Source organism: Squalius cephalus (genome assembly GCF_949319135.1).
Source record: "Squalius cephalus genome assembly, chromosome: 7".
Taxonomy (NCBI): domain Eukaryota; kingdom Metazoa; phylum Chordata; class Actinopteri; order Cypriniformes; family Leuciscidae; genus Squalius; species Squalius cephalus.
Window position 1 is genome coordinate 8,431,407 of NC_137128.1, and position 11,711 is coordinate 8,443,117.

Consider the following 11,711-nt stretch of genomic DNA (forward strand, 5'->3'; position numbering starts at 1 on the left):
TCTCTTTGCATATTTTATCCCTTTAAAGCTGCTTTAAAACAATCCGTATTGTATAAAATGTTATATAAAGATGACTTAACTTGAAAAAGTAATTGATTTGCAAATCTGACATTACTGCATATGTGTTGTGTGTTCGTCCCGCTAATAAGGCATAGAGTCAATTAGTTTTCAAAACAGGTGCAATCAAGGAGACCATTTCAATAACCATTAACAGAAGTTACAATAGCACAAGTAAACCCCATGTTAATCTAGCGAGTGACATACCTTATCTTCCTCCATCTATGGCAGGTCATTTTAACAGCCATAATTAGGAGTTGCAGAAAAGGGATAAATCTGTGAGCGACATTGTGGAAAAATTATGCATTTCAACACAAAAGAGATTTGTTTGTAACGGATTTGACCAGTGTGAAAATTCTACACTTCCTTACACCGTGGGAAAGTTCTCAGCAAAAGTGACTGGAGGTGAAAGTATCAAGGACCTGTTTAGTGCTGATGTGGGAGGAGCATTTGCTTCTAAAGCCAAAGAAGTTCTCACGTCACCCGATGAAGGATTGTTGCAATTAAAATCATTTGATTTGAAGCTTGGATTTCAGTCGAGAGGATTTGTGAAGTTTGGCCCAGTTCCCAAACACCAGAAGGTTGGCCATTTTCATTCTGACAATGCTGGGTACATCTTACACATGTGAGGTCAAGCTTTTCGTATATGAATTTAATACAAAAAATATGTTAAAAATAAAAAGAGTCCCTCTGTTTTAAGTCAACACCTGCATCAGTGCTTGCGAATCACTCTAACTTCTTATGAGTCTTTATTGCTCTTTCAAGATCAGATAAGTGTAATTTTAGTCATTAAAAAGAGAAAACTGGTTACTGGATGTGAATGCCTTTAAGAGTAAATCATGGTTTTCTACGTAAAAGTTCATTAGCATGTTCTCTCTCTCTCTCTCTCTCTCTCTCTCTCTCTCTCTCTCTCTCTCTCTCTCTCTCTCACACACACACACACACACACACACACATATATACACCATATATATTAGAGTATTTAAACTCTACATCATTGGTTTGCTTCAAAAATATGACATTACTGTTACTCAAAGATGACATCATCTTTTATAGGTATGGGTGGAGGGACATAATTTCATAGTTTTATCAGTTTGTTATGTTGTAATGTTTTATATAATCTAAAGGTACTAGTGCAGAATAAGACATTTTATTTAAATGAATTACTCTCCTTTGCAAAAACGTGCTTGTTTAATTTGGCCTGTGATGCGAAAGAAAACATTCTTCAAAGTTAATGCAAATCTGTTCAGGAATGTGATAAACGCTGAAAGCCCTTTGTTTGTGTGCTGCAAAAAGCCTTGGTGCTTGTGACCTCAGAGGTTGCAAAACTTGGGAAATAAAATAAGCAGCACTAGCTTTTATGACAGATGCATGAGGCAAGGAAAAGAAAATCAAGATATAAAAGAAAAATATATTCTTGGAGGAAGCAATGTTTAAAGTTAATGGGGACTGTACATCATCATTTTTATTGCAATCAACTGTCAAATCACACCACATTAAGACTGACAGTTCGCACACTTGTGCTACAGTACACTATGAGATATATCACGTTTAAAACATCAGCTTTTGCTTGTGAGTCTTGTTTTCCCAGCGGACTGGGCAAACAATGTGTTGGTTGTTCTGCCATAATATGGATTACACTCTCTCTCCTAAAGAATGGCTGTTTAAGGACAAAAACACGCGTTAGGGTTTTGATATTTATTAGGGTTATTTTGTAAGGCTATCAAAAGATTTGCATTTTTATTTTCTTGTCACTGACAGATTTAATACACTTTCATTAGTGCAAAAGTAGAAAGAGAATATACTGACTTTTTTTCATGCAATCCATGTTTATTGTGCCCTTTCAAAAAAACAACAAAAAAGTTTGCTTATTTCCTTTTTTTACTGGAAGACCTAAAAACCAGTGAGGAAATATTCCATACCTCAGATACACTTGTTATAAAACACCTTTATGTAGAATGTCCTTTTTATGTTTTATAATGGGCTAATGTTTTATTATTAGCCGAATAAAGTCTTTGTTGGAGGGCTTTGTCAGCTGACTTCAGCTTATTTATGTTTCTGACGTTTTACAATCACGTTTTGTCTACCTGATTGCATTACAGCTTTTAGCTGCGTCAGAACCTCAAATCAGGGGAAGCAAATCCTATTTGAAGAATGGCTTTTGTAGCTTGCATCTCAGGATCTTTGTACAATGGGATTGTTGTTTAGCAAATAACCGCCATTGGCTGTGACGGGGGTCAAAGTTAGTCTGTGCAAAAACTGTGTCAGAGGATAAAGTATAAAAGCCATTAAACTCAGGGCTTCGCTGACAAACCAACAAGAACAAGCTGTGTCTCAGACATTTACATTTACAGCAGCAATCATGGTTAGCCGGTAAGTGACTTTTCTGTTGTGGTTTTGATAGTTTAACATACCTGAGATATCTGGATGAACAGTATGTTTTGGATTTATACTACTATGTTTATGTCATTGGAAAATATGTTTGTAGTTATTTTTTGTAAATGGTTTGCATTGATTCTCTTAAATTTGCCCTCTTTTGTATTTAATCATTTTAATATAAATATATAAATATTATTTTTTAGTTTTGAACACCCTGCTGGAGGCTATAAGAAAATCTTTGAGACCGTGGAGGAGTTGAATGAACCTCTTCCAGCAACAGTCACTGGTATTTCCTTCATTCTTCAATCTTCACATTTTTTTTTTTTTTTACATATTTATTGATTGTAAAATATTAGAATTTTTTTGAGGGATTATATTCCACTACTTGAATTCCTCCTATAAAAAACTTAAGGAGAAAAAGATTTGTTTGTTTGACCTGACAAAGACCCTCGCTGCGTTTGTAATCACATACTTCCCTAGATCTTATGCGCCGAAAAAAACAAACGCGCAGCCTATCTTTCGAATTTTGTGTTTGAACTACCGTTTTTGAGGAAGCTCTGTATAGTCCTACGGCATTGCTTTTGAAGAGTAATTAGCATGATTTACTTACTGTAGAGTTAACAAAAGTTGTCATGAGCATATTTGTATATTGGCCTCTGTCCACCATGGCCTCCTAATCATCCCCATATACACTGATTGGTTTCATCACTCTCTGGTCTTCTCTCCAACAGTATGCTGGTGTGTGGTGGGCGTTCTGGCGCAATATGGCTGCCATCTATATGTAAAGTGCTTTGAGTACCCAGAAAAACGCTATATAAATGTAACAAATAATTATTCACAACAAATGCCAGTAGAATATTTTAAAACGAGCGGTGGATAAATCCATAAGATCTTACCTTCATGCTGTGAAAATACAAACCGGAAGACAGAACACAACGAGTGGAGCGCTGAAGATGGGCGGGGCTACAGAAGGTCTATAGTATGTGAAAAATAATATGCCAAAAGTGTCCGAAATTGCATACTCTCTTGAGTACGTACTTATTTTAAATAAAAAATGTCTTTGTGACCGCTAAAAAAAAAGTATGTTTTATATAGTATGAATGTGTAGACTGGGTAAACCCAGCCCGATCTGCCGGCGATCTGATTTCGCCCTGCAGCTCAGGCTGGAAACCAGTACATTCTTCTATCCTGTTTCCGTTACAAATCTGCGGGGACCAATCACAAACTGGCTTATCCACCTAGCACGCTATTGGCAGGTTTAATTCATTACAATTCCTTTTAACCTCTCGATGATATTCAATGGCTTCTTTAGTTTCGCAAACAAATCGCTCGAGTGGGTGTAAATACCACTCACTTTCATGTTTTATTTTTGCACAACCTGCAAAAATCGCTCGATGCCATTGCTGCTTCTGCAAACCGCTGATCAATGCTCCAAACCAACACGTTTGTTGACACGTTTCCTGCCTGGAGTTATCGCTGCAAAGTACGTCACCCGGATCGTTGGTCTGATTGGTTGAAGGACTATCCAATTGCGTACAGAGTCATTTGAACTATGCTCGTTGATCACGCCTCTTGCGCAGTAGAAAATACAGAGCAGACTCCCCAGACTAATGTTCAATCTTAAAAGATTGAGCTTGGTCTGGTGATAGCCAGACTAATGAATGTGTGTAGTATGATTGTAATCCAGATGTACTACATTCGCCATGTTGTCATTATCATGTGACCTACGCTTCACTTATAGTAAAGTGTTCATCACTTCAGAATCTCACCGGAAGTAGTAGGTAATCCGGGTTGCCTACTCTTTTATGAGTACTGTGATTTCAGACATTCTTCTTTTGTCACATACTGTTTTTCACCTACTATATAGTAGGGAAGTATGCGATTTTGGATGTAGCCATAGTATCCGAAAAAGTCCCGGGATGACCCACTACTGGTGAGATTCTGAAGTGTGCATTCGATGGACACTTTAATATCCTATGAGGGGATTCATGAAGTGATTGGTCATGTGACAGTAACAACATGGCAGATCTAGTACGTCCAAATTCCATTCGTATTACACACACTCATACTACAAAGAACATACTTTTTTAATGGTTGTGAAGTAAATTCAAATTCAAATGTGAAGTATGCAATTTCGGACGCAGCGACTGTCCGGTTTAAAATATTGCTAAAGTATTGAAATGTGTGTGTTTTTCCCCACGATGAACAGTGATTTGTAATTGTGCACCTGTAGAATATTTCTACATTGTTCATGAAAACAGTTTTTGCATTATGAGTCAGGAAACAACTTGAGTTGCATTTGAGCTCGAGTTGCTCACATGAGCAACATACTATGTGCTAACCACCATTTTCTAGTGTATAGTTCTGAGAAGAAAAAAACAAGAACTCTTGTGAATAATGTGCATTTTTTTTAGGTCGCATCCCCTCGTTTATAAAAGGGAGTCTGCTCCGTCTGGGTCCCGGTTTGTTTGAGGCTGGAGCTGAGCCCTTCTACCATCTTTTTGATGGCCAGGCCCTCATGCACAAGTTTGATTTCAGCAATGGACAGGTCACATATTTCCGCAAGTATGTCAAATAATCTTTTTGTTATCTTAAACTTGTCTCTGGTTAAAGGAAAATAATACAAAACCTATTGACCATGGCGTTTTGTTTTCCCAGGTTTGTCAAAACGGATGCTTACGTGCGTGCTATGACAGAGAAACGTGTGGTCATTACTGAGTTCGGCACCTGCGCCTATCCAGATCCCTGCAAGAATATCTTCTCTAGGTCTGACTGGGCTTATGGCTCGTTCACACCAAGGACGATAACTATAAAGATAACTATTTAGTTAAAAAAAAGAGTCCACAGTACAACTATAACAATAACGACAGAGAATCAATATCATTGTAATCACTTTCAAAAAGTTTTTTTTTTCCCAGCTGATGCAACAATACAAACACGGACAGCCAATCAGAATCCATCCTGCTTGAACGAGCTCAAGCATTTAAAGAGACAGACAACAAACCTGCAGCATGCGCTTAAAATAAACAGAACGGAGAAATATCGTCTGTTGGTGTGGGTGCAATATAGTTATGGTTATAGTTATCGTTCTTGGTGTGAACAGGCCTTTAGACAAACGTTTGTAGTTCACCAAACTGAAAGCTTTGGCATGCTTATGGGTTTGGTGCATCAGGATTTTTTTTTTACATTTTGTCATTTTTTGACAGGTTCTTCTCGTATTTCAAAGGTGTTGAGGTGACAGACAACTGCCTGGTGAACGTCTACCCTATCGGAGAGGATTTTTATGCTGTCACAGAGACTAATTATATCACCAAAGTAAATGTGGACACCTTGGAAACCTTGAAAAAGGTAATGCAAAGATTTATTGTATATTGATTTGAATGTTTTGTAGTACTGAATAGCTTTCCAGCATCTTAAGACATATAACTTAATCATTCCAAAAGGTTGACATGTGTGATTACGTCAACATAAATGGAGTAACAGCCCATCCCCACATTGAGAAAGATGGCACCGTGTACAACATTGGGAACTGCATGGGGAAGGGAGCCTCACTGGCCTACAATATTGTCCGAATCCCACCTAAACAAAAAGGTAAGCGGTCTTACAATCATTGAGAATCATTTAAAGAAGTTGGTTAAACAATGACTAATGCTCACTAAACTCATTTGGTTAAATGCCAACAAAATCTTTCAGACAAATCTGACCCCATTGACAAATCCAAGGTGGTTGTGCAGTTCCCAAGTGCTGAAAGGTTCAAGCCATCCTACGTGCACAGGTAATAGTCAATCGATTAATCATCAAATTGATGATGCCTCCAAAAACACATAAGAACATAAATAAAAATATTTAGAATCAATGTTTCATTTAACTCTAATTTATTACAGTTAATAACAATGATGAAATTAAATATAGCTACAGTACTTTGGCCAAAGAAACTTTATTGTGTAGATCACGAGTAAAGGATCATGTATAGTCAGCTCATCGTAAATTAAACCTGACAGAGCAATCAAGACCCCGATGTAGAGCAAAACACCACTAATGTGTGTTGCTCAGATATTCTGTTTTATTCTGCTTTATCTTCATATGAAACTATTTCCGTTGTTGGAGAAACAATGTTGGCGATATATGGCTGGTTTCACAGACTAGGTTTAAGCCTAGTCTCAGTTTAAAGTGCATGTTTGAGCTGTTTTAACTAAAAGCATATCTTAAAATATGTCAGTGCCATTGTTTTGTCTCATGATGCACATCAGAATTTGTTTTTTCTAAGGCATGTTTAAAAAAATCTACTTAAAAAAAGGCACAATCCTGGCTTAATCTAAACCCTGTATGTGAAACCAGGCCATAGCGTCTAAAATGTAAGTTCCTCAATATTAACTCCATGTTTATGGAAGGTCTGGATATCAGCATGGCTTGTGTTATATGCTCAAAAATGCAGTACAGGGGTCAATGGTATGATGATCATGTGTTTGTCCTATTAATTTATTCAAAAGCTCATTAAAAAAAATCTGGGTGGTGCAACTGTCCTGATATCATAATGGGAAAAGACTCATTAAATGAATGAAATTCTTGAAAAGAAAACCTACTTAAAAAGAGTTTGGCAAGATCTTTCATTATTATTTCTTAGAATTTTTTGTTATTTTTTTAAACTTCACTGCTTATTTAATATCTGAAAAAACATTTGTCAATCAAATCGAAGACTTGTGGTGCAACCAACATGCAAAAAACTAATAATAACAAAACCTGTGTCAAGGTCAGTAAGTCTCAACAGATAATTTGACAATTTTGTAACAACTCAAGGTTAGTTCGGGTTGAAAATGTCATGTGGTTCAACTGGCCAAAATGACTACATAGGCCTATATATACACAGTATTTTTAAAAAACATTTGAAAAAATGATTAGATGTGTAAAGGTGTTTTCATGTTTTTACGTGTGATTGTACCACATGACATTTGAGTCATTCAATTTAAAGTTTTGTCACAAATGGTATAAAAAGCCGCTTTTCCACCATCGGGCCAAACGGTTGTAAGAACGGTAAGGAATAGTTCCATATAATCAATAACACCCGTTTTCCCTATATGTCTTTCCCTTACTAGTTTTGGGATGACCGAGAACCACTTTGTCTTTGTTGAAACACCAGTCAAAATCAACCTATTGAAATTCCTGAGCGCCTGGAGTATTCGAGGATCCAACTATATGGACTGCTTTGAATCTGATGAGGAGAAAGGCGTATGTTCTTGTTTATCTATCACTGAAGGATAATATATGAGTCACATGACATTGATGTTGCTAATGCCAGTACGACATAACTTTAGGAGGCTTTAAGTCTTTCCCTTAGATCTGTTGTGTCCATTCATACAGACGTGGATACACATTGCAAGGAAGAATCCAGGGCAATACATTGACTATAAATTCAGAACCTCTGCAATGGGTCTTTTCCATCACATCAACTGCTACGAGGACTCAGGGTTCATTGTTTTTGACCTGTGTGCCTGGAAAGGGTAAGTAAAACAGAATTATTTACTTGCATGAAAGTTTGAGTTTTAAAGCCATTCACCACCACTGTAATTTATGATTACTTTTTAGTAGGAACATTTATAGGATGTATGCACATTTATTTTTATTCATCGTCACTATTGTGTATAGTCATGTATAACAACCACTGGTTTCAGGTAAGATAAGGTATTATTTTTCCTCTTTAGCTTTGAATTTGTCTACAACTATCTGTGGCTGGCAAACCTCCGTGCCAACTGGGACGAAGTTAAAAAAAATGCCATGATTGCCCCTCAGCCAGAAGTGAGGCGATACGTCATTCCTCTGGATCCCTACAAGGTAAATAAAAAATTAAAAAACACTTTACAATAAGGTGCCATTTGCTACCATTAGTTAACAAGAACTCATAATTAAAAACACTTCCAAAGCATTTATTAATCTTAGTTAATAATAATTTCAACATTTACTAATACACTATTAAAATAAATGTTTATGTTAAAGTGCCCCTATTATGCTATTAGAAAGGTTCCTGATTTGGTTTTGGAGTCTCCTACAATAGGTCTACATGCTTCCAAGATCAAAAAACACTTTCATTTCCTCATAATATACAGTAAATTGCAGCATCAGCTCTTTTCTCAAAGTGTCTTAAATTGTTCGATAAAGGATACAGTCTGTGCTGATTGGTCAGATGGCCCAGTCTGTTGTGATTGGTCTACTTTGATCTGATTGGTCAGATGGGCCAGTCTGTTGTGATTGGTCTACTCTGCTCTGATTGGTTAGATGGCTCAGTCTGTTGTGATTGGTCTACTCTGCTCTGATTGGTCAGATGGCTCAGTCTGTTGTGATTGGTCTACTCTGCCCTAATTGGTCAGATGGCCCAGTCTGTTGTGATAGGTCTACTCTGCTCTGATTGGTCAGATGGCCCAGTCTGTTGTGATAGGTCTACTCTGCTTTGTTTGGTCAGATGGCCTAGTCTGTTGTGATTGGTCTACTCTGCTCTGATTGGTCAGATGGCTCAGTCTGTTGTGATTGGTCTACTCTGCCCTAATTGGTCAGATGGCCCAGTCTGTTGTGATAGGTCTACTCTGCTTTGTTTGGTCAGATGGCCTAGTCTGTTGTCATTGGTCAACCGCTTACACCACGTGTCGGAAACCAAACGTCCATTACCATATCTGAATATTAGCTCCAGTGGCTTCCTCAGCACTTGATACACATACAAGCATTAACAATGGTGTTATTGTTTGCGGGTAGCCAATGAAGACCATAGGCTGTCATTATGCAAATTTGTTACAAACCTACGTAGATTCGAGCAGGAAGTGAGACTGGAATTACAGGCAAATCGTTTCAGGCAGTTCAGAATAGTTTCTTTCTTTTGGGAGACAAAAAGTCCTTTTTATGTATTATTTGATGTTTGAAATTTTGCAACCTTTTATACTCACAAACAGTTATTTTATATTACACTACATGAAAGTTAATAATTAAAAAAGCATAATAGGGGTACTTTAATATTATTTATTGGACCTGAGCAATGAACAGTTGTATTTTCATTAACTAACATTAATAGGACCTTATTGTAAAGTGTTACCAAGCCACATAGGATTAATATTTTTGTGAGAAAAATACTGATTCTTCAGGATTGATGACCCTTTAACACTGATTTCTTATAGGAGGAGCAGGGCAAAAATCTGATCTCTCTGCCGTACACCACAGCCACAGCCACAATGCGTGTTGATGGGACCATTTGGCTTGAGCCTGAGGTGCTTTTCTCTGGTCCACGACAAGGTACGACAAACTTAATTTATAGTTGTTATGGCAACTTTTGCTTCCTTTTTGTTAAAGGTTCAACTTCATTTCTCAAATAACATTATTTTTAGCGCAATTTTCCTACGGACAAAATTGCGATTGTTAACTCATGATTTCTGTTCTGTCTGTGCGCACCAATCTTGCACTTCTATCTCCTCCTCAACCAGACCACCTAGAGACTTCGGGTTTTCGGCATTATGTTAAGGAAGGTCTAATCTCGGGAACGCACAAAAAAACATAAAAAGATTTACTATCTCTTAGTGTTGTGATCCCATGACGTCAGAAAATTGCGCTAAAACACTCACTGAGTTTTTATTACTTGTTTTTCCTGAAAGCTTATTAACATGCTGGACATAAAACATTGAGGTACATTGAAGTTTTATGACATGTTTTATCATGTGTTTGAATCTCAAAGCTTTCGAGTTTCCCCAGATCAACTACAAAATGAACAACGCAAAGAATTACACCTATGCCTATGGACTAGGCCTCAACCACTTTGTCCCTGACAGGGTATGAATAATCACACATCATCTGTTCAGTGTTTTATAACAAGTGTTGAAGAATGTGCTTTTTTAGGCTGTCTTTTATGATTCATAGATTTGCAAGCTGAATGTGAGGACTAAGGAGACCTGGGTATGGCAGGAGCCAGACTCGTACCCTTCAGAGCCACTCTTTGTGCAAAACCCCGATGCGGTGGATGAGGATGATGGTGGGTGAGACATGCCATATTGCCAAATATTATGTCTTGTAAAGTGTGTATTTTGTAATGCTTTGATGCTTACCAGGTATCCTAATGACAATTGTGGTGGCGCCTGGAGCCCAGAGACCAACATATTGCCTGATCTTGAATGCCAAGGACCTGTCTGAGGTTGCAAGGGCAGAAGTTGAAATCATCTCTCCGGTCACTTTCCATGGAATGTATAAGCCATAGAGTGATTGGTCCCACTGAACACAGTGCTGATAAAGTTACTGTAAACACCATGATATTGTAAACAATAAAACTATGATGTTGCATATTTCTGATTTGATTGAAATTTGTTCTTTTTCAATGAAAAAACAAATCAAGAGATATTTTACACAAAATATCTCATCCACTGCATCAGGTTTTTTTTCTTTCTCCATTTCTGATGGGGTTTGGGTTCCTTGCCACTGTCCTCTCTGGCTTGCTTTTTTGGGGAGCCTTAATTTTCAGCAAAATTAGCCTACTAATTTACTGCATTAACACTAGGTGAGAACAATAACTGAACTGAGCCTATTGTCTTCTGTTTTATAGCTGAATCTTTTTCTTTTTTTTTTTGTCAAAAAACGGATAAAGTTTGCAACATCGACTCTTATTTGCAAAATAAAAGCGACACTATTGTCTTCAGTAGAGCCTGCCTGAATGGTTGTAGCCAAGTGTAAGCAGAGATGTGTCCAATAAACATATATCTGTTCAGCCATGAACTGGTCGAAAGCTGATGATGTAACATGCAGGTAGGCCCGCCCTTACGTGATACTGATTGGTTGATTGATAAGCTTAAATCTGATTGGCTAAAGAGTACAACTCATCTGTGTAGGAGAAGAGCGCTGCCAGGAAAGTCTCAAAAACACACACACATTTTAAACATTCAAAGGTTTTTGTGCACAGTTGTACATCTACGAATTGTGTTTTGCATTTGTGAAATGTATTTTATGACTATACAAATTTATTTTGCGCATGTGAATTGCCTTTTGTGATTTTTTTTTTTTTTTTCACGCACATTAATTTTTTTGTGTGTACGTGAATTAGGGTTCATGCATGTGAAATTGTCTACACATGTGTGAATCATGTTTTTTGCGTGAATTATAATTGAGACTATTCTGCCTCCATAGTCAAGAGACTATATATATATAATATATATATATATATAAAGTCGCTGTTTGGATTTAAATTGGCACATGCTTAATATGATTGGATCATTAGATCATTATTGCAGTGATTATTATGTTTCTAGCATGTTAAA

At 37.2% G+C, this 11,711-nt stretch overlaps 1 protein-coding gene across 1 annotated transcript; it reads left to right on the forward strand.

Moving 5' to 3' along the window:
- Positions 1-2,245: 2,245 nt before the first annotated feature.
- Positions 2,246-11,430, forward strand: rpe65a (retinoid isomerohydrolase RPE65 a). The gene is made up of 14 exons (XM_079876694.1): positions 2,246-2,430; positions 2,640-2,722; positions 4,851-5,001; positions 5,095-5,202; positions 5,643-5,784; positions 5,880-6,027; positions 6,130-6,211; positions 7,530-7,662; positions 7,795-7,934; positions 8,136-8,265; positions 9,594-9,708; positions 10,145-10,239; positions 10,327-10,438; positions 10,515-11,430. Exons 1-14 carry the CDS (start codon positions 2,420-2,422, stop codon positions 10,658-10,660), a joined length of 1,596 nt encoding a protein of 531 aa, XP_079732820.1. The 5' UTR covers positions 2,246-2,419; the 3' UTR covers positions 10,661-11,430.
- The last annotated feature ends 281 nt before the right edge of the window (positions 11,431-11,711 follow it).

What these genes read in the sequence shown, in the direction of transcription:
- rpe65a (XM_079876694.1), top strand. An exon ending in TGCAAGAATATCTTCTCTAG is followed by an intron (nt 5,203 to 5,642) that starts GTCTGACTGGGC and finishes ATTTTTTGACAG; the next exon opens with GTTCTTCTCGTATTTCAAAG. An exon ending in AAGCCATCCTACGTGCACAG is followed by an intron (nt 6,212 to 7,529) that starts GTAATAGTCAAT and finishes TTCCCTTACTAG; the next exon opens with TTTTGGGATGACCGAGAACC.